This window comes from Strongyloides ratti (assembly GCF_001040885.1).
Source record: "Strongyloides ratti genome assembly S_ratti_ED321, chromosome : 1".
In the NCBI taxonomy this organism is placed as follows: domain Eukaryota; kingdom Metazoa; phylum Nematoda; class Chromadorea; order Rhabditida; family Strongyloididae; genus Strongyloides; species Strongyloides ratti.
The window spans coordinates 3508496-3531512 of NC_037307.1; the positions used below are offsets into that span (position 1 = coordinate 3508496).

General features: G+C 25.0%; 6 protein-coding genes across 6 annotated transcripts; 3 read left to right on the forward strand and 3 right to left on the reverse strand.

The window, feature by feature from the left end:
* Positions 1 to 858: 858 nt before the first annotated feature.
* On the reverse strand, positions 859 to 4234 carry SRAE_1000113200 (Serine/threonine-protein kinase N2; the record flags this gene model as incomplete). The annotated part of the gene is made up of 3 exons (XM_024648050.1): positions 859 to 996; positions 1054 to 1528; positions 1581 to 4234. 3 exons carry the CDS (start codon positions 4232 to 4234, stop codon positions 859 to 861), a joined length of 3267 nt encoding a protein of 1088 aa, XP_024502067.1.
* Positions 4235 to 11525: 7291 nt separating this feature from the next.
* SRAE_1000113300 (Rho-type guanine nucleotide exchange factor) lies at positions 11526 to 13630 on the reverse strand (the record flags this gene model as incomplete). The annotated part of the gene is made up of 3 exons (XM_024648051.1): positions 11526 to 13080; positions 13117 to 13463; positions 13529 to 13630. The coding sequence occupies 3 exons, from the start codon at positions 13628 to 13630 to the stop codon at positions 11526 to 11528; spliced, it is 2004 nt and encodes a 667-aa protein (XP_024502068.1).
* Positions 13631 to 14490: 860 nt separating this feature from the next.
* On the forward strand, positions 14491 to 15877 carry SRAE_1000113400 (Eukaryotic initiation factor 4A-II; the record flags this gene model as incomplete). Its single annotated transcript, XM_024648053.1, has 3 exons — positions 14491 to 14510; positions 14565 to 14640; positions 14732 to 15877. 3 exons carry the CDS (start codon positions 14491 to 14493, stop codon positions 15875 to 15877), a joined length of 1242 nt encoding a protein of 413 aa, XP_024502069.1.
* Positions 15878 to 16340: 463 nt separating this feature from the next.
* On the reverse strand, positions 16341 to 17924 carry SRAE_1000113500 (Carboxyl transferase domain and Acetyl-coenzyme A carboxyltransferase, N-terminal domain and Acetyl-coenzyme A carboxyltransferase, C-terminal domain-containing protein; the record flags this gene model as incomplete). Its single annotated transcript, XM_024648054.1, has 1 exon — positions 16341 to 17924. The coding sequence occupies one exon, from the start codon at positions 17922 to 17924 to the stop codon at positions 16341 to 16343; it is 1584 nt and encodes a 527-aa protein (XP_024502070.1).
* A 2314-nt stretch (positions 17925 to 20238) lies between these two features.
* On the forward strand, positions 20239 to 21092 carry SRAE_1000113600 (Cytochrome c-type heme lyase; the record flags this gene model as incomplete). Its single annotated transcript, XM_024648055.1, has 2 exons — positions 20239 to 20684; positions 20741 to 21092. 2 exons carry the CDS (start codon positions 20239 to 20241, stop codon positions 21090 to 21092), a joined length of 798 nt encoding a protein of 265 aa, XP_024502071.1.
* A 239-nt stretch (positions 21093 to 21331) lies between these two features.
* On the forward strand, positions 21332 to 21892 carry SRAE_1000113700 (Pre-rRNA-processing protein TSR2 family-containing protein; the record flags this gene model as incomplete). Its single annotated transcript, XM_024648056.1, has 2 exons — positions 21332 to 21444; positions 21490 to 21892. The coding sequence occupies 2 exons, from the start codon at positions 21332 to 21334 to the stop codon at positions 21890 to 21892; spliced, it is 516 nt and encodes a 171-aa protein (XP_024502072.1).
* Positions 21893 to 23017: the final 1125 nt, after the last annotated feature.

Genomic DNA, 23017 nt, shown 5'->3' on the forward strand with positions numbered 1-23017 from the left:
GTAAAATTGTTTTAAAATTTTTTGCTATAAGTTTTAAAGAAAAAAGAATATCTGTAAATCATTTATTTTAAAACTTTTTTATCATTTTTATTATTAACTTATATTAGTTTGCCCATTATTCATATTTATTTTTAATTTTCTTTTGGATTCAAATGTATTTCCTCTTATTGATATTCATAGAAAAAAGATTCACGCAAAATGATAAATTTAAGATTTTAAATTAATATTCATGTAAAGTTATAATTGATAAATACATTTTCAAAAGCAATAATTTCAATGTTTCTTAAAATTAAGAAACAATTTAACACTGATAATGTTGTAAAATTAATTCTCTATTTTAAAATCATTAATAATGTTTCAAAAAACTTCTACAAATAATGTGATGGAAATGTGCCTTTTGTGTTATAATTAACACTTCCTAGATATATGTTACCCATAAGTGTAATAATGACAAAAAAAATTCCAATTTTTATATTGAAAAAAAAAATGAAATTTAAACAGCAATTAATGATAAATAAATTAAAATAATTTATGTTAGTTAAAGTTTTTCTCGTAACCAATTAATCGATGATATTAAAGTTGTAAATTTAAATAAAAATACATAAAAATTTAAAACAGTTTAAAATGATAAAAATTATTTATTATTCAATATTTTAAAATGTAAGTTTCAATTGTTAAATATTTAATTTTTTTAAATTTAATGTCCTTTTATATTTTAGATTTATTTTATCAAAAAAAATGGCCCTACCAAGACTGAAATATACCAAAATTATATATTGGGATGCACGGAATGTGTGCTGTAGTAAGCGAAATATAATTATACAGTAAATACATAAATATAAAAAAAATTCTAATAAATTAGAGTGTTGAAAAATCAAAATCTTTAAACATTGTTTGATCCGCTTCTGTAATTACTCTCTTATCCTTAGCTGGAGAGAATGTTGGAAGTTCTTTTGTAAATTCTTCATCAAAATTTGATACATCTTCATAGCCTTTCTATAAATATAGAAATAATAATTTTTATTAAATAATTTTAATAAAAAAAAAACTTACAATTTTAGGAACAAATTTAGGTTTGATTTCTTTTCTTAGCAATTTATCCCACTCCCAATTTATATGACTAAAGAATCTTTGTTCCTTAACTTCTTTAGCATCCTTCTCCCCACCACCAAGTCTTCTTTCAGGATTTTTTCTCATTAACCTTCTCATAATACTAATAGCTTCAATTGATAAAAATCTAGGATATCTAACATCATCATTAACTATTGAGTCAAATATTTCTTCTTCATCATCACCAGAGAATGGTGGTTCTCCAACCAACATTTCAAATATTAATACACCAAGTCCCCACCAATCTATTGCACGTGTATAACATGTTTCAACTAAAACTTCTGGTGCCAAAAACTCTGGTGTACCACAGAATGTTGATGTTGTATCATTTGGTCCCATTCCTTCTTTACATAAACCAAAATCTGCTAACTTTACATATCCTTGAGCATCTAACAGTAAATTATCAAGTTTAAGATCCCTATAATTAATATAATTTTTAAAATTTTTAATAAAAAAAAAAAACTACTTACCTGTAAATAATGTTATTCCCGTGTAAAAATTCAAGTCCCAACAAAACACAACTAGCATAAAAGCAAGCCCTTTCTTCACTAAAAATATCATCATGAATATGTCTCATCAAGTCACCACCCATTGAATATTCCATTACAAAAAAGACATGTTCCTTTGTTTGAAAACAACCATATAAATTAACAAGGAATGGATGTTTTGTTTTAGAAGCTATCTCAAATATTCTTTTTTCTGTATTCAATGATTCAACCTCATCTCTAGCCAAAATATCACCTTTTTTTAAAATTTTTAAAGCAAAATATTTAGATGTATTTTTGTGTTGTGAGAGAATAACTTTACCAAAATGACCTCTACCAAGAACAGAAATTAATCTAAAATTTGCCAAAGTTAAAGAACTACTTTTTTGAGATTTTTGAATTCCTTCTATTCCATGTTTATGTAGTGTAGAAAGATTATTACTTTCTTTTAATTTTGGAATTTCATAATTTCCCTCTTTAATTTCTGACACTATATTTTTATTTTGTTGTACATTTGGACTACTTTGCCTTCTCCCATGAAATGATGTAGCCCCTCCTGTTGATATGTTACTTGCTGAAAATACTACTGTTTTTGTTGGATCAATACCTGCAAAGTTAAATCCTTTAGCATTTCCTGATATTATTGTTTTATCATTATATACACTTTGACTAACTGTATTTGAACATTTTTTATTTACCATAATATCACTAATACCTCTATTAACATCTTCTAAACGTTTATCTGTATCAAGTGATAATTTTTTTGTCCTATATGCAGCATCATCCCTGTCTTTAAGATTAGCTGATAATCTTGTTGTGGGGAGAACATTCATACCAGGATATGCTGTATTTTGCCTTCCCCAATTTTTATTTAAAACATCTTTTCCTGGAAAAACATCTCTTTTTCTCATAACTCTTTTTTGTCTCATTAAATTTGGTTTCCTTGAAACTACTGGATTGAAATATTTAAATTCAACAAATACATTCCCTTGTGGTTCCAAAGGAAGCATTAAACCAGATGTATCTTTTTCATCTATTAAATCACCCAATTTTATAACTGTAAAAGCACACATTGAACGAAAATCTTTGTAACATATTTCTATTTCTAATTCTTTGGCACGGTCTAAATCTAAAGTAAATCTAGAATTATTCCAGGCTTGTAATGAAATTGGTTTTATTTCTGTTTCACCAACAATATGATTATCTAAACGGAGGCGTGCAAAGGCATCCGATGATTCCTGATTTAGTGATAATTGCCCATGTGAATGATGTTTTTGTAATTTTTTACTTCCTTTCTTACTTAAAATTTCTGTTAGTACCATTGTATTACCATTTGCTGTATCATGAGCTAGATCAGTACGAAGACGTTGTCCAGGAATTTCTTTTATAACATCTTGACATCCAATTATACGAACTTCTAGTTTACCTGATACGGCAAGTTTTGGTAAACCAGAAGGTTGAGCACTAAAAGACATCTTTGAAGAGGATGATGAGCGTCTAGAAGTAGTTGAACGATTTCTTTCAAAAGAATTACTCAATTGTTTATGTGTCAAAGGACTTCCCATAGAACTACAATTTCTTTTTGCTTCACAAGATATGGATGTTTCAATGTCTTTTAACAAAGACCTATTTGGGGAGTCTTCAGGAAGTTCATTACAATATTTAATTAAAGAAAGCCTTATAAGGTTAATCTTTTCTTCAGCCTGTACATAATTTTCAAAAGCATCTTGTAATTGTTTAGAACTACCATTTTCAAATAAATTAGAGCCTTTCTCCTTATTATGAATATTTCTATTTTTACACATTAATTTTAACATATTAGCAGCACCGGAGGAGAATGCCATTTCGCGATGTAACTTATACATTAAATCTTCAACCATTAATTCATACCTGTTATGTTTTGTATTAGATATGTTAATTGTTTTTTGAAGTTCTTGTCTTTCTATTTTTTCAATTTGCATTCTAAGGTATGATATTTTGGCACGAGTATCTTCATACAATGACTGTACCTTAGAAGCTTCCTGTCCTGAGGTACTACTTTTAAGTTGTGTATTACCTGAATTTCTTTGAAATTGTGAATTCATAAAACGTTCAAAACCATCCCTAATTTTTATTTCTTTAGATAATTCATTTTTAAGAATAAATAATCTTGAAGCATTATTAGTTGTACTCTGACTATCTCCATCAACATGATGGGCTATAGAACCATCTAGTAACAAATCATTTGAATCTATACTTTCTCTTTCAGAACCACCAATTTGATAAACTTCTAATATTTGTAAATCTTCCATTAACTCAGAAATAATATCACTTAACTCAGTCATTGATTTTTGTAAAGAACCTTTCATTTTTTCTTTGGTTACTTTTAACATCTCAGCATAACCTTGTTTTATTCTAAGTTGTTTTTTAACTTTTTCTTTTAAAATTTCTTTTAATTTTACAAGATCTTTTTGCCATTCTTTACCAGATTGAAAATTAAAATTATATCTTTCACCCACTTGTGCAACCTCTTTTGGAATCATTTCACTGGAAGAGGGACCATTACCATGTCCCTCTTTACTTTCCATATTTAACCCGCTTCTAGTAGATGTTGGATTGCTGGAACCAAATAAATTTGATGCCGAATGCGATGATGACATTTAACTTCCCAAATATACTTTTTTTTACTATATATAAATATTTGTCTTTTTTTTTTTCTTCCAATGATAGATTAAAAAAAAAATATGTTAGATGTACACTTCCACCTAAAATAAATTTAAAAAATATTAATAATAATAATAATAATAATAATATATTCAGAATAATGACTATGATCTTATAAATCATGATAAACGGTGTACCAAGTTTTATTAACAAAAAAAAAAATTAATGATACTTTTTTTATTTTATTATTATTAATTTATGATAATTATCAAAAAAAAAAAAAAATTAGTTTAAATAAATAAAAACTTAAAATAACAATATTATTATAAAAATATATACATTTAAAAATGACAAAATTCAAAACTATAAGACACCCCAACATCATCACAATTATCCATCTATTCATTAAAAAATTTTCCCTCCCTCTTCTTCCTTCCGATTGTATATATATATATATATATATAAAATATATATTTTATACATATATATGTTCAGGGATTTTGTGTATATGTATTATGTAAATAAAATTAAAATATCACAGGTTAATTTTTTTTTTTGTTAAGAATATATACACAGATGATTTTTAATAAAATCAAAGCATAATCAAATCATGTAATGTATAAAAAAAAAAATGTTTTAACAGGTGTAGATATATTTATAATTATTATATTAATGATAACAATGGAGAAATATTATTATATTAATACTCAGTACACATATAAATGTGATAAATTATTTTACAAATATTAAAATGTATAAAAGATATTATTCTTAACCTTTACATCATCAAATAATATACTCCAAATCAACCTCTTTTTGTCTATCTACTATTATATAATAACAGTTAAAAAAAAATAAAATAAAATCAAACATATATTTTTCAAAAACTCATTAGACACTAATAAGAAGAAGAGTTAAAATAATACATATGTGTATATCTTTTTCCTTTCTTCATTATATGAAAGTTGAAAAAGAACATTGAAAAATGTGAAGTTAAATTATCGGTGTGAAGGAATATATCAAAAATATTCATACATCTAGGTGTATATGAAGAAAATGTGAATAGTGTGATATATAATATTATTTAGATAAAGACAAATTTAACGTAATTTAAAATAAAACTAAATACATAAAATACATCTCTACACTAAATACTATCAATTGAAGTAATGACCAAAAATAATTTTTTTTTTTTATTTTATGAAAACACTATTATTTAGAAATGACTTTTGGTAATGTACTAGATTTATTCTTTTTATGATTATAAGAATAAAGACAAATATAGTACTACTGTCCTTATAAAAAGAATATAAAGATAAAGACCTAAATGTTAGTTTGCTTTTTTTTATATATATATTATTTTTTTAGTACAGGGTGTCCATTCTTATCAGAAGAAGGTTAATTTAAGAACATTTACTTCATCTATCAAATGATATTGTGGATTTTCCAATGAGAATTCATATCAATATAGATGTTTATGTTTTTAAAATAATATCAAAGGTACATATATATTTGAAAAATATAGACTGACAAATTTTTGATATCAAAGTTACATAAATCTACATCAATGACAATATATGTATAAAAATATGTTAAACAAAATATTGTGTAGAAAGAATAAATGTTATTTTAATAGATTAGTAGTTTGTGGAATGAAAAAAAAAAAAGATTCTGAAGTGGAATTAAATAAAAAGTGCTGGGAAACCATATTACACTTATGAGGTGATTAAAATGTTTTTAACAAAACTGTAAAATAAAAAATAATAGAAAATAGAACATTTAAATAAGTGAAATATATATAAAGTTTATATATAATGATTGTTGATTTTTTATAATAATGGCAAAAGATTTTTGAATTTATGATTCAAATATACATTGTAAGGGTTTATATAATAATTGCCAAATATCATGGGACATTCAACATTTCCTTTGAGCTACAATTTTGACTGTTGTCTTGAGGCATATAAAAATAATAAGTTATAAAGATTATAAAGAAAAATTAAAAATCCCTATAGTTATAAAAAAAAGATATGTAATTTAAACATAAGATAACAAAAATACATTTTTTTTCTTGTAAAAAGACATTAAAAAATAAATTTAAGTATGATTATTCAATATGGGTGAAGAAGACCATTATTTGTAAATAGAATTTTATTTTTAAGAATGTGGAAAATTACACATATGCAATAAAATTATACTATACCTTATCAAAAAAAAAAAAAAAAATAAGTAAACGAATGATATAGAAAACAAGAAGACATAAAAAAAAAGATGTTTTTATGAAAATAAGAACGCATACATAAACTAACTAAATACGCTCGAATTAGTTAAAATTTAAAATAAAGAAAAAGAAAAAACTCCAATTCATTTAGATATAAAATATAAATATATATATATTCCATCTTTAGTTTAAAAAGTGATAAAACAACTCCTTAGAACAAAACTCTCAAGAGCTTCAGGGTTCTCCTCTGTTTTGGCATTTAATTGAAATAAAAATAAAGAATTAGTATGTCACATATATTCGACAATTTCTAAGAATCTATCCTCCCACTATCTACTTTTATAGAAGGCAATTTAATAAAAAAAAAAAAAGTTTTAACATAAATAATTGGTCACCAATAAATTTGGACGTCATATAATGAGAAGAAAAATATTATTCTTTGGCATTATATACTATGACTTTCAAATATATATATCTATCTTCATGATTTATATTCTAGAAACAGATAAAAAGATAAATTTTCATATTTTTTTTTAAAATATACACCAACCAACTTATCGTTTTTTTTTAATAATAAAAAAAAAGTATAATATCCTTAAGTAGTTCTATATGTTAAGAATAAATTTTGATTCCATATATAAATATTTTTTGATAAAAAAAAACAGAGATAAGCTTTTAATAAGTATAGATGGTTAGTTGAATTATAATATAATATTATTTTCACTCATGTGACAAATAAATATATAACGAATTTTAATAAAAAGAAATTGACTGGCATATCAATTATTATTGTATGATCAAATAAAAAAGTTAACAATATAGCACACCTATAGTATATATTGGGCTTAAAGTATTGTTATCAAAAATAATATAAAATTGATATCATATTAAATAGTTATAAAGTTAAATACATTAATCAAAATGGCTTTTGATAAAGTAATATTAAATAGGTGAATCTTTTTCATAAATTAAATTTTCTGTAAACAACAAAAATTTGTTCATTTTTAATAATCATTCGTTATGGTTTAATAATATATATATAAATATATCTATAAATTTATATACTACATAAGGGATAATAACTTAATCGAAACTAAGACAATACACTTATAATATAAAAGTTAACCTCCTTAATACAGTTAACCTGTAGAAAAAAAAAGACAGTTACACACCTAGATTAGTAAATAAGATTCTTCCAGCCACTTCTTTTTCAAATGACTACTTCTAAATGTGAAAAGGCCATTTTAATAAAGTGAAAACTATGAATAGTGAAAATTTATGAGAGGTGTGCAAATTGATAAAATATACAAGGTAAGCTAGAAAAAGACTATATAATTTATACATACAAATTTGTATAATAAAAAAAAAAATTTTTAACTATTTCTTTATAACTTAACAGTACATTTTAACAAAAATTGTCACTTTTATTTAATCGAAATATTAAAGAAATCATTAATTTATGTTAATCTAATTTAAGAAATTTAATATTAATAATGACGCAAATGATAGAAAATAACTAATCATTTTATATAAAAGTGCAAAACTTATCTATCTCTCTTATAATCATTGTCAAATTATATTTTATTACATTAAATATACTATATTTAGGATAAAATTTTATCAAAAACAAATCGCACATTTATACTATTTAAAATCCATACACCTGTCATCCTACAAAACTATATAATAGACTTACAGTTATTCTCTCTTTGAAGTTTCGTTTCATTTCGTTATAATATTATAATATGTACCAACTTTCTAAAACACGTCTCTTCTCAGCTCAACATTTTGGTGATTATATATCTAGGGGGGTAAACGTGTGGTAATTGACTAATGATAAAAGAGACATACAGATCACGATTTAGAGTTGATAAATAACTACTAATAATCAAATATAACAAAATTTTAGGTTGTAAGCTTTGAATAAAGCTAACCACAATTGTTGCTATGACTCTCCTCTTTTATTTTTCTCCTTCAAAAAAAAAAAAAAAAAAAATTTCAAAATAAAAATTAAAGCTGTTAACATATACGAATATTTCTTTTAGTACATTTTTCTTTTAAATGCCGCAAAAATATAAATTTAATAATAAAAAAAAAAAATCTCTCCTTTGAAAGAGAAAGATATATATATATATTTATAAATATACATAAATATAACACATCTAGAAAAATGTAAATATTTTTTTTAAAAAAATTATATAAAAAATTAAATAGAAAATGCCAAAAATCATTATAATAATACAGTTTAAGATAAAACGACTCAACGGACAGGCTTCCAAAGAAAGTCCATTTTATAATCGTTACGAAAAAATAGTAAATCTGATTAATTGTTTAAAAGGAAGAATGTCCTAATATGGATAAATATTTAACCGCTCTGTTGTATATGTCAAGTTATAATCAGTTAAGGTCACCAGTATTATATTGAGCTAAAAATTAAGTAAATATTACTCTATTATACTATAAATGGTATAATAACTACTACTCTTACCATTATAACTAACAATTATAATACATTTACCATGCTTTTGATCTACATATTTCCCCTCATTAAAATTTAAATAGGAAAAATTATAACACACAAAAAGAGAAAAGATAATAACTTAGGAAACGACATTTGTTCAAAAAAAAAAAGATAATAACTTTTAAAATAAACTTTTTAATGTTTTTTTTTTTTCAAATTTTATATGATTTGATATGTAAACTTTACTAAGTTTACACAATTTTTTGGTTAAAAACTTTTTCCAAGTTTTAGAAACTTTTTTTAATACTAAAAATTTATTTATACATTAAAAAAAAATTAATAAATAATTTAAATAAAAGGCTTTTAATATGAATATATTAAAGTTCAAATTTTAAAAAATAAATTGATAATTAAAAAATGAAAAAACGGAAAAAAATAAAAAAAATTTTTTTTAACTTTTATTAAAATTGAAAAATTTTTATAACAAAGAAGTTTTTTTTTTTAATTTTTTTTATAGCCTTTTAAAAAAATATAAATAATTAATGAATGGTAAATAAATAAATTCAGGATATGATATAAAAAAAAAATTATTAATGTAAAAAATGTGGATTCATATGTAAAATTTAAATTTTTTTTGCCTAATATTAAAATTTTATAAAACTTTTTACAAATGTAATTTTTTTATTCTAATAAATGATGTTAGAATTATTTAGAAAAATAAATGTTTTAAAAAAAATTCATCTATTAAAATGAACTTTAACCATTATAGTCTATACTTATTACTTTTTAAAGAAAACATAATTATAGTTTCTATTCAAAATTTGATAGTTTACTTATAGATGTGTTTATTAAAAACATGTAATTCAATGCTTAATCTTTCAAAATTCATATTATTTTGTTGAAGCATTAATAATAGGTAACAAAAAGGAACATATTTATTTTGGAAATTTCTATCAACATTATAGACCTTAATTATTAGGTAGATTGTGTGGGTGTTGTTATTATACATATATATTACATATTATGTTCATATCATGATGAAAAGAAAAAGATATATTTTTTATTTTTTTTTATCAAAATTTATTTTTCAACATGCTTAAAAAAAATTACAAAATCTTTTTATTTCAATAAAATTACATACATTTATCAAGAAGTTATCAGTTGACGATGATGCTTTAAATCATTAATAAAATTGTTTTAATATTAATTTTCTAAATTTAGAAACATAAAAATTTTTGTTTATTAAAATTTTTTTTGGGAGTGGCTAGTGGATTATATTTTAACATGAACTTTAAATCAAAATATTAATATTCTTGGTTTCAAAAAAGTTATTATTTTTCATTAAGATAAGATTCAACTTTTATCATTACAAGTTTAACATTTTTCAAATTTTTTACTTTTTTTTTATTCTTTTATATTTACTATCAAAATCTTAATTCTGTTCTTAATTATTAGCATAATACATTTCAAGTTCATCTATATAATTCATTAAAATTAAATTGCTGATATTTGCATTCTTAAAAAAGTTATTAACATTTTTTTCTTATCATTTTTTATTAATTTTCGTGTTAAGAGTAAAATCTCAAGAATCAATTTTTTTTCAAAAAATTGTTTTTATTATCAATTCATTATTACTATTAAGATTAAAAATTTTATAAATAACTTTTTTTTTTAAAAATGGTTATATACACTTTTTAAAATTCTAGATATAATGAAGCTTCTTATCTTATATAATTTTTTTATTCTTTGTATAGGTTTTTTTTTATTTATTTTACATCATATACTATTTTAGTGATTGTAGTTGTCATCATGTAAAAGTCTTTTTTATCAATTTATTTATTTTTTTAATTTTCTCATTAAACTTTAATGTTTTCAAAAATGTATTCTTGTTATGAAGAGACATCTATGATGATTTTTTTTTCTTTGTTATAAGAAGTTACTTTTTTTTTTTAAAAAAACTAAAATAATACCATAGTTAAATATTAACAGATAAAAAATAAACAAAAATTTATTTATAAAAATTAGAAATCTAGTACAAATACAAGTAGTAAAAATCAGAATAAACAGTTAAAAAATCGACATTTAAAATGTGAAAATAAAAATGGTCCCATCAAAAATGACTAGTACCAAAAAGTTTTCTTTTATTTGTATTATAAAAACCGTTTTGGTTAAATGAGAAAACACTTATGAATTCGCCCGTACTTGAAGTAAAAAAAGACATAAGTTGAAATAAATAGAAAAAAAAAAACTATATAAATATAATTTTTTACTAACATTTAAAAGTTTTTATCAATTACGATACGATTATGATAGTCAGTATAGTTTATATAAATAACTATAATGACAAATAATAATTGCTTAAGCATCATTACTTTAAACTTCATTTTAATTTTGCCACTTTTTGTGTTTTTTGATACATATTTATGTTAAGTTGGAAATGTTTTCATAAAAAGTATCGTTTTTCGTAATTAGTACAATTTTTTCTCAAAGAATGTTTTACCAACTATTTGAAAACTGAAAAAAATTTTATTAGCTCAAATTTCGCTTATATAATATATATAAGGACTATTTATATACAAGTAAAAAAAAATAAATAAAAAATAAATTACACCTTGTTTTGAAGTAATTTTTTTATCTCAGCAACATCTTCTTGAAGGTGAGTAACAGAATCACGCAATGAATATACTGTATCAACAAGTGTCTTTTCTTTTAATGTTATCTCTCCTGTCTTTTCATCAACTTCTTCTATAAATATTTTTTCTTCATCTGCAACTATTAACTGTGGACCTTGTTCATCCATTCTTATTATAGCATCCGATAAGGAATTTGATAAATCTTCAACACCTGCTACTTTAAAGGCAGAATAAAATTCATCAATCAAATTTAATAGTTCTGTATCACCCTGTTCTGTTCCACAACTATTACTTTTTTTTCTCATTTTAACATTACTCATTGAATCTATTCCCATATATTTTTCAAGTACGGTGTTTGGTGGTAAAGGTCGAGGTAGAATTAATGGTGTATTTATATTTGAATTATACTCAATATCAAATGTTTTATTTTCATTTGATGATGGTAATCTTGAAATTTCTCTAACATTTTTACTCAAAACTGGAGTTATTGGTGGTTCACAATAATCATCATCACTTTCAAGGCATGCTATACCAAGATCATGATTTACTTTTATTCCACCAATTATATCACTACCAGTTTTTTTTGACTCTGATGAGAGTGCACATTCAGTACGTGTCATCCCAACAGAACTATTTGATCGTTGATTTTTTTCTCTTAAAATTACACCATTTGTTAATTCTAAATTTTTTTCACTATTACATTTTGTCAAGATGTCACTTCTTATTTGTGGTACTGGACTTGTTGGATTTGACATTATACATTGTTCAATATTAATATTTTTAATCATTTTCATCTCATTAAAAACTCCACTCAATATCTCAAATTCATCATCATTTGTTACTATTATAATATAGTCATTTTCTATTTCATTTCCTATTCCAAAACTATGCTTTCCCTCAATATTTTTTCTAACATAAATATTATTTGTTGTGTGAGAATCAACTAATTTGTATGTGGCTGTCTCAATTATTAACTCAATAATTAAAATTTTATTTTCGAATACACCATAATAACGTTCCTCACTACATTTACCGTCTTTTGTATGACATCCACCATCTTTTTTCCATTCTACTATTCCTAACCATTTTATATCGCCAATGTTTTTGCATGTCTTTCCAAATTTGGAGATATATTGTCCTGATATAAAGTCCATTTGACCCTCTTTTTGTTTTCTTACTGTTAAACAAAAACTAGCCATACTCCTATAAACAGCTGCTGCTCTTCTCAAATCTCCTAAATCAGGATGGTTACTTTTTGAGTTTCTATCTATTTCTAATAAATGATTAGCATACTTTTCTATATTTCGAAAATAAGAACTTAAACCCATTACAATATCTTTTAATGGTACCCCACATACATCCTCTAGTAAATTTTGTTTTTTATTATTGATTAGTGTTATATTTTCAATAACTACAGGATGCCTAAAGCAGTACTCTTTTAATAATTCTTTATATTCTTTAGCATTATAAAGTAGTACTCCACCAATACGTTGATCTGTAACAGGTAATGATAATGTTTCTTTTAACCTTGGAAATAAAATATTTTCAATAAATTGTACTAACTTTTGAGTTATTTTAACAAAATTAATTACATCATTATTTTTTTTTAATTCTTCAATATCTCCTAATTTTAAAATATATTCTTCATATATTTGTTTATTTTCTATAATCATTTTTCCCATAAAATCCATAAATTCTTCAATAGTTTGGTCTCTAAATTTCATATTACCACCACTATTTGATATTAATTTAGTAGGAGTTGTCCCATTAATCTCCTCATAAATATCATCATCAATAAGTGTTACATAATTTTCTGGAAACCATCCAACATTTCCATTATATGTTCCTTCCCACCAACCCCCTTCCAACATCTGAGTTATCTTTATAACAGCTGATCGTGGAAAGGACAACTAAAAAAAAATATTTTTTTTATTTGTAATTTTTGTTGAAAATATAATTGAGAAAAAAAAAATACCTCATCATTATTTTTTCCTTCAAAATCAAATTTTGCCACTGCTCTGTATGTCTCAGAATCGTGTACCTCATTTTCTGTTCTTTGGTTATTTTCACCATCCATTATTTTAGAGAATTTTTTTTATATATAGTAGTAACAGTTTATAAAATTAGTAGTATTATATATATATATCTTTTTAAACGTTATTTATTATTTTTATAAAATAAAACTAAAAAACACTATAATTATTTTATTTATCCGATAATTAAGTATAGTTTTATTGCTATTTAAAAAAAATGGTAGGTTAAGACGTCGAAAAAAAAAATTGATTTTTGATTAATTATTGATATGCAAAGAATTTTAAAAATGATAATAAAATCTGAGTTCATGAGATGATGATAATATATAAATAGATCGACAATTAAATGTCACCAAACAGTAGAAAGAAAAAAAATGTTGACAAAAAGAAAAAAAACAATAACTATAGAAGAAGAAAAAATGAATATATAGAGCAGGTGATAAAAAAAATTGACTGAACAGATATATATATATATATATATTAATATTCTGTTTTAATGTTTTAGTATATTGAGAAAACATTTGAGAAATGTGTACTACTTTTATGATTTTACCTACTTCTGTTGTTGTGTATTGTGTGTTAAAATATTTGTTATATTATTAATAATGCCTACACTACTTTTTATTAAATTGCCGTTTTTCTAGTCATTGTATGTATCATTTTTACAATATTTTTATTGAAACCCTAATAGCTGTCATTATTTTATATGTCACTGCACCGTTACATTATCTATATCCCAATGTCGCTTTAAGACAATTTGGAATGGCTTTCCATTTTGTGACACATAATTTTTATTTACCAATTTCAACGATATAATTTTAGTTGACCGCCAAATTGTAAATTTTCTACATTTTTGGCTTTTATTTAACCTGCTACAAAAACAAATAAATTATTTCATTAAAGTATGTCTGATAACAGAGAAGAGTAAGTTTAAAAAATAAAAATTGATTGTTTAATGATGGCAAATTTTTTTTATAGAAATTATGGAGAGAACAATGGTTTTACTGAGGGAGGTGAACATTGTGAATCATATGGTGATAATATGGTTATAGTTGTAAGTATACTATTATAATATATAAATAATAAAATTAATTTGAATATAATTTATTATTGGGGAGACATATTTTTTTATTATTGTTTTTTAGGGAAATTATGATGAGGTAGTTGAAAGCTTTGATTCTATGGGATTAAAGGATTCTCTTCTTCGTGGTATTTATGCTTTTGGTTTTGAACGTCCTTCTGTTATCCAACAACGTGCTATTGTACCATGTTGTGGTAATAAAGATGTTATTGCTCAAGCTCAATCTGGAACTGGTAAGACTGGTACTTTTTCCATATCAGTTCTTCAATCAATTGACACTAATTTACCTGAAACTCAAGCTCTTATTATGGCACCTACAAGAGAACTTGCTCAACAAATTCATCAAGTAATTGTTGAAATAGGATATTACATGGATGTTAAAGTTCATGCTTGTATTGGTGGAACAAATGTACGTGATGATCAACGTATTCTTTCATCAGGTGTACATGTTGTTGTTGGAACACCAGGACGTGTCAATGATATGATTTCTCGTAAATTTTTGAAAACAGATCATATAAAAATGTTTGTTCTTGATGAGGCTGATGAAATGTTGTCTATGGGATTTAAAGAACAAATTTATAATGCTTTTAAGGCTTTACCACATAATGTTCAAGTTGTTCTTTTGTCTGCTACAATGGCTCAAGATGTATTGGAAGTCACTAAAAAGTTTATGAATGATCCAATTAAGATTTTGATTCGTGAAGAGGAAGTTACACTAGAAGGTATTAGACAATTTTACGTTAATATTGGAAAGGAGCAGTACAAGTTTTCAACACTTTGCGATCTTTTCTCCATTGTTTCAATTACTCAATCAGTCATCTTTTGTAATACTAGGAGGAAGGTTGAAGATTTAGCTGCTCAAATGAAAGAACAAAAATTCACTGTATCATTTATGCATGGAGATATGGATCAACAAGAACGTAATGTTATTATGCGTGAATTTCGTTCAGGATCATCTCGTGTCCTTATCACTACTGATCTTTTGGCACGTGGTATTGATGTACAACAAGTATCACTGGTTATCAATTACGATCTCCCAGTTAAAAGAGAAAATTACGTTCACAGAATTGGAAGAACCGGACGTTTTGGTAGAAAAGGAGTTGCTATTAATTTTATTACTGATGCTGATCAAAGACAATTACAAGATATTGAAAAATACTATAGTACGAGAATTGATGAAATGCCAGAGAACATCGCCAACTTCCTCTAAGGTGTTATGGGTAGAAAATAGTGAAGCCGCAGTTTTTTGATGTTCGTATAGAAGATATTTTAATAGCATTGATTAATTATTATTTTAATATATTTTTTCGTTATTTCTTTTTCCCATATGTAAGCCTATTATTTTTATTCTTTCCACTATTCTTGACTTCAATGAGACAATTTTATCTTTGACTTCTCCTGCTACTCCTCAAATACTGTGACTGACGAAATCATTATTATATATTACTCATGCCAGAGATAATTATTTAAGGTGTTTTTTTTTGGTGACGACTTCTCCATCCTACCATTTTGTTGTTATTGTTATTGAGATTTCTATTTCTCATACTAAAGTAATAAATGATAATAAAAAAATAATGTACCTTTATAATTTATTTTTTAACAAAGGTAAATAAAAAGATAACTTTTCTTTATTTTAAAACGTCAAATCACAACTTTTTTTTTAATATTAATAATTATAATGGGATATTAGCATGTCGCTTTTTTGGTTTGACAACTACTTTATTTTCTAAAAGTTTTAAATCTTCACAAATTCTCCTTCTTGTTGTTGATGGTTCAATAATGTCATCGATAAATCCTCTTTTAGCAGCTGGGAAAGGATTTGAAAATTTGTCAATATAATCTTCTTCATGTTTAGACCAGTTTTCTTTATCGTTTCTGTATAAAATTTGTACAGCTCCTTTAGCACCCATAACAGCTACTTCAGCTGTTGGCCAGGCATAATTGATATCAGCTTGTAAATGTTTTGATGACATAACATCATAAGCTCCACCAAAAGCTTTACGTGTAATAATAGTAATTTTTGGAACAGTTGCTTCAGCATAAGCATATAAAAGTTTAGCTCCATGACGAATGATACCACCATATTCTTGAGCAGTTCCAGGAAGAAATCCGGGTACATCAACAAAAGTAATTAATGGAATATTAAAAGCATCACAGAAACGAACAAAACGAGCTCCTTTGACAGATGAATTAATATCAAGACATCCAGCAGCAAATTTTGGATTATTTCCAACAATACCAACAGTTCTTCCATTCATACGACCAAATCCTACAACAATATTTTTTGCGTATTCTGAATGAATTTCAAAGAATTCCCCTTCATCAACAATAGAAGTAATAACATCTTTCATGTTATAAGCAGTAGTTGATTCAAGTGGGATAACAGTATCAAGATTTGGTACATCACGATCCCATGGATCTTCACAGACACGTGTTGGTGGAGGTTCATTACATGATAGTGGAAGATAATTAAATAAGGCACGCATATTTAATAAAGCATCAATATCATTATCAAAAGCTCCATGAGCAACTCCAGATGTAACTGTATGAGTTTTAGTACCACCAAGTTCTTCTTGTGTAACACTTTCATTGGTAACAGCTTTAACTACTTCAGGTCCAGTAATGAAAAGATAACTGTCTCTAACCATAAAAGTAAAATCAGTCAAAGCAGGTGAATAAACAGCACCACCGGCACATGGTCCAAGAACAAGAGAAATTTGAGGAATAACACCAGATGATTGAACATTTCTGTAGAAAATGTCAGCATACCCAGCAAGGGAATCAACACCTTCTTGAATTCTAGCACCACCAGAATCATTTAATCCAATAACTGGTGCACCAACTTTAACAGCTTGATCCATTATCTTACAAATTTTCTTAGCATGTACAGCTGAAAGAGAACCTCCAAAAACAGTAAAATCTTGTGAAAAAACAAAAACTGGTCTTCCAGCAATTGTTCCTCTTCCTGTAACAACAGAATCACCGGCAAATTTTTGCTTGTCCATTCCAAAATTAGTACAGTCATGTTCCATTAACATATCATATTCACGGAAAGAATTTGGATCACACAAAATGCTAATTCTTTCACGTGCAGTTAATTTTCCTTTCTTGTGTTGTGCTTCAATTCTTTTAAGTCCACCTCCAAGTGCAGCAGTGGCTTTGGCATCATTGATTTGTTGCTTAACTTTTAATGTATGTGCAATCGTTGAACATTGTCGATTGAAGCGTAAGATACTTGGAAATTTTGTTAGATACATGACTAAAAAGAAAAATATTTTAAAAAAATAGATAATTTATATACTAAGAATTACACGCAATATAACAATAAGATTCTCTCAAATGTTAAATAATAGACTTGGTGGAAAAGATAGCAAAAAAAATAATCAAAAGAGAAAAATGGATCACACGTAGTTATAGAAGTTGTGTATTGCTCGACTGTGACTAGCATTTTTAAAACCATTATTTGCCGTAAAAATATTATTTAAATATCACGTACATTGTTTAAACTAAACTATAACCAAGTAGTTTCTAGAAGAAAAAAAATACTAGTGACAATATTATTTAGAAAAACATTAATATGTAAAATGAAAGGACAATGTATGTACATCTAACAATTGTTATTTCTAATTTTTTTTTTAAAATATTTAATAAAAAAAAGACAAATTTTAAGGTAAAACAATAAACAATTAAAATGAGCACATTATGTAAATATATAATTAGGAACTCGTTGTGACTTAAAAAATCTACCAAGGTCGTCTTTTTTTTACAAACGTGATAATAAAACCTTTTTTCTTATCCTACAACTGCTCGTATTATTTTGTCTGATGTGTGTATGAAAATTCTTAAGAATACGCGTCTATCATAAACATAAATTAAAATATATTATTTATACAAATTTAACATTTCAAATTAATAACAAAAAGTAAAAATAGATTAAAAAATAAGTTTATTGATTAGTATCAATAAAGAAAAAAATGTACGAATAAAGATCAAGATAAAATTTGTACAAATTTTAATACCAATCAAAATTATCTTGTCTAAAATTAGTGTTACTTTGTAGTATGTGTCTTGTATCTATTGATTATTAAAAATGAACAAAACATATCACTTGTAATTAAAATTAGCATTTAACAATCTTATTTTGAAAATTTTCTAAATTTCCCTTAGAAAGTTTGAAGGGAAATTTTCTAATTAAATTGGCTATAACTATCTTTTTTAACATAAAATATTTGTTATATTTTTGAAAAATATCAAGTAAAATGTTGGCTTCCCAAGACATTCTAGAATAATGACCTTGAATCTACAGTAGATAAATTAAATTAAAAAGCCAAAAAACTCAATACTATGTCATAATTTTTTATAGAGTAAGAATCCCATACAGATTTACTTGAAATTTATCCCGGACATTGCAAGTATAAAAAAGATATAAAACGACTTTTCTGCTAAATAAAATATTTAACTAGTATACAAAGTTTTGGTTTGATTCTTAATAAGAAGAAAAGAAGTAACAAATTTTATGGAACTGTTTCAAAAATGACTTCTCTAAAAATAAAATTATTGTTTCTAAGGGGTTGCAAGAAAGATTTAGAAAGTATAACCACTTTTCTAAAATATATTCTAAATAATAACTATGTAAATTAACAAATTCTTTTACAAATAATTGCAATTCTACTAAAAAAAATTGAAATCACGATCCATTAAATGTTATCGTAATTATAAAACCTAGAAAATTAATAGAAATCAAAATTACATATAACTGATAAACCAACTAAACACGATTAAAACTTTATGCCAATTAAATATTGTGACAACTGGCATACTATAGTCATCACTGCGTCGTTATTTTAGATGACAATACAAATCTTAGAAACGTAATAGTTACTACGTCGATGCGTTATTTTAAACAGTCACAATATATTTTTTGGGGTGTATGAATATTATATTGTACCATTTTTATCAACTTAATATGCAAAATAAATTATTAATGTTTTTTGATAAAAAAATTTACATAGGGATCTATAGATTTGGAAAATAGATTCTAACTGGAGATTCATTTCTCTGTGTTATCTTATAAAGTGTACTTTAACGTAAAAGTAGTTTTATTTATTATATAAAAGATTAACGGAAATTGATAATTTGTTTTAATTTTGATAAAAATGTGTGTGTGTTCAACTTCAAAAATTATAAGTGATTAGTGAGGTTTTTGATCATATCCAACATTATAGTGTAAAGTCAGTATAATTAGTTGATCATTATCATAATGTGAGAATTTATTCTTATCTTAATTTTTTGAAGAATATGCTAATAATTTTTTATTGAAACTGACTTAAAAAGAAATTATTGTTTCCACAATTAAACAATATATGTCCCCCACAAGTTCAGGGTGATTACATGAAAAGAAGGGGAAACTCTCACAACGATGACTTTTGTTTTAGGTTGGAAAATGATCTATTATATCAAATAGGTATAATATTGAAATTTTCTTCTTTTCTTAGTTCTTTTTTCCATTTATTTTGAAATCATACACCACACAGTAAAATAAGTTCAATTTTTAGAGTCAAATAGATAATAATGGGTTGGTTTTGGGGAAGCAGTAGTAACAATGAAAATCAATCTAATATTCCTAAAGAATGCCCAATGAGAAAGGAGAAAGAAGAGAAAGATGAAAATTTATTATTTTTTAGTGAATGTCCTTCAAATATGGCTAATAATGGATCCTGTCCTGTACAAAAAAATCCTTTAAACGGTGAGGAAAATCCTAATCAAAAACCTGCACCAGATCAGCCATTTAGTTTGTCAACTACGAGAGTAAAATCATCGATACCTAAAGCTGGAACTGATGAAAATTGGGAATATCCTTCACCACAAATGTTTTGGAATGCTATGAGGAGAAAAGGATGGAACTGGAGAAGTGATAATATGACACAAGCTGATATGGAAAAGCTGATTCTTATTCACAATGCTAATAACGAAGAAGCTTGGAAAGAAATATTAAAATGGGAAGAATTGCTACATCCGTATGTTTGGTGCCATTACAATAGATTTAATATTTTTTAACTATTTTTTTTTCTAGAGAATGTGCAGCTCCAAAGTTAAAAAGTTTTAAAGGAAACGCTAAGAAATTATCACCACGTGCGAGGGTTCGTAATTGGATGGGATATGAAAAACCTTTTGATAGACATGATTGGATTATAGATAGATGTGGATTGACTGATGTACACTATGTCATAGACTATTATGACGCTGGGGCAGTTGATCCAGAAACAAAATTATTTACGGGACTTGATGTTCGTCCTGCAATGGATAATTTCTCGAATATTATAGATAGAGTAAAGGTGGCTAAAATGAGATTTCAGGTTGAATGGTTTGGTAGTACTCCAAAGTTACCAGATCATTTGAAAAAAAGTGAATCTAGTTCTCATTAACTGTTTGGTATTCTCCATTGTAATTTCTTTTAGATGCTAGGTTATTTTTATAAAATATATATGAGATGGTACATTTTCATCTTTTTCTTCTTATCTAATAAAATTTATTACATTCCTGATTATCTTTTTTTTCTGAAACTCTAATTGTCTTTTAAAGCGATAGTTTCTTTCTACCATTGGGGTCTTGTTTATTTCGAATATTTAATATTCAAATTTCTATTGTAAATTTTAGAAAAAATATGTCTCTAACTATAAATGAATATATTGAAAAATTATTCACTGTATGGGATACAATTGATTTTATTGTAACTGAAAATGCTGGTGGTGATGAAACAAAAGAAAAGTTAGAATGGTATGACTTGTAAATGTTTTTATTCTTTTATACAAATTTTTCTAGGTTTAGAGAAGTATGTGCTGAATACAGTATGGATAAAGACAACACAGATCCAATGGAATTTGCTGATTGGATTGACACAATCTTAAATGATGAATTTAATGTTATACTTGAAGATGATTCTTCAGTTTCTATTGCTAGAAATATTATGAAGTACAGTGATGCTTTGAGGAAAGATGATAAAATACAAATAAATGAAATTATTCAAAAACTACTAAAAGTTATTCAGGAACGTAGCAAAAATTCAAATATTAAAAGGAAAGTAGAGGGAGATAGTGATAATGAGGGTAGTACAGATGACAGCTCAGATGAAGAAATGGAAATTGGAAAAGATAAACCACAAAAAGATAAAAAACCTAAGCAAGTTGTTGATGACGATGGATGGACAACGATTCAAAGACATTAAGTCTTTAAAATTTTTATTTTTTTATATTTTATTATAGTGGAGTTATTCTACTAATATTATTTTTATTACAAGCTGAAAATAGTTAAATGTAAATTATTAAAAAAGTACTATTTTTGTTATTTTTTCTCATCCACATTGTTTACAATATCGTGATACTAGCTTTGGTTTTTTGATAAAGAATAAATATTGTAAATCTGTTATTAAATTATCAAAAAACTATAGTAAAGTAATAATAAACTTTTTAAACATTAATAGTTTTATAAAATTGTGCAATAATTTATTTTGTTGGATAAAAAAAAACATTTTTTTCGAATTCGGAAACGTAATTATATTCATTCGATAGCCCTTGAAAAATGATGAATTTCTAATATAATCAAGGCTATGCTAGAATTAAAACTTCAGAAGTTATGATCACTTAAAGTTAGAGGCGAAAGTGGGGAATATTTTTTGAAAAAAATCGCCTTTTGCGATACAATGAAATTATTTAAAATTAAATAGACGATTCTAGACCACTTTTTTACGACAAGTTCATTAAACTAGGTTTTATTTTTGTAGGACGTCTCTAACTTGAGATATGATAAGAAATGTAGTTTGATAAAAGTTTTCAAGCACATGCTCATAACTCAAGTAAATGGGATCGTAGAAACGTGAAATTAGATGCGCTGGTCTTCTTATAAGTTTTTAAACATAGTCTACGTTGAAAATATTTTCTGAATGTTAACCCGTCTTGAGATATGATAAGTGATATTTTTGCGCGCTTAACTCTTTGTCATCATTTTTTTATATACCAAGAATAGTTAGATATATAAAAAAATTTTGGCGTATATTTTAAATGAAAAATGCCTTAAAATTTATTGCAGAAAATAGTTTTTTATATTCTAATTTTGAAGTAAGTTTTAAGAAAAAAAAGAAAAGCTTTTAAAATATTCTATGTTACCATTTTTTTAATATTTCCACTAAAATTCATGATTTGCATTGAGATTAATTTTAAAAAATTTATGTTCAATAAATTGGCTTACAATATAGCAGTATTATTTTTAATTTAAAAAAAACTAATATAAGTTATTGAAATCTTATTAAAAATAGAAAATATTACTTTGTAAAATTTATTGTATATTTTATTGT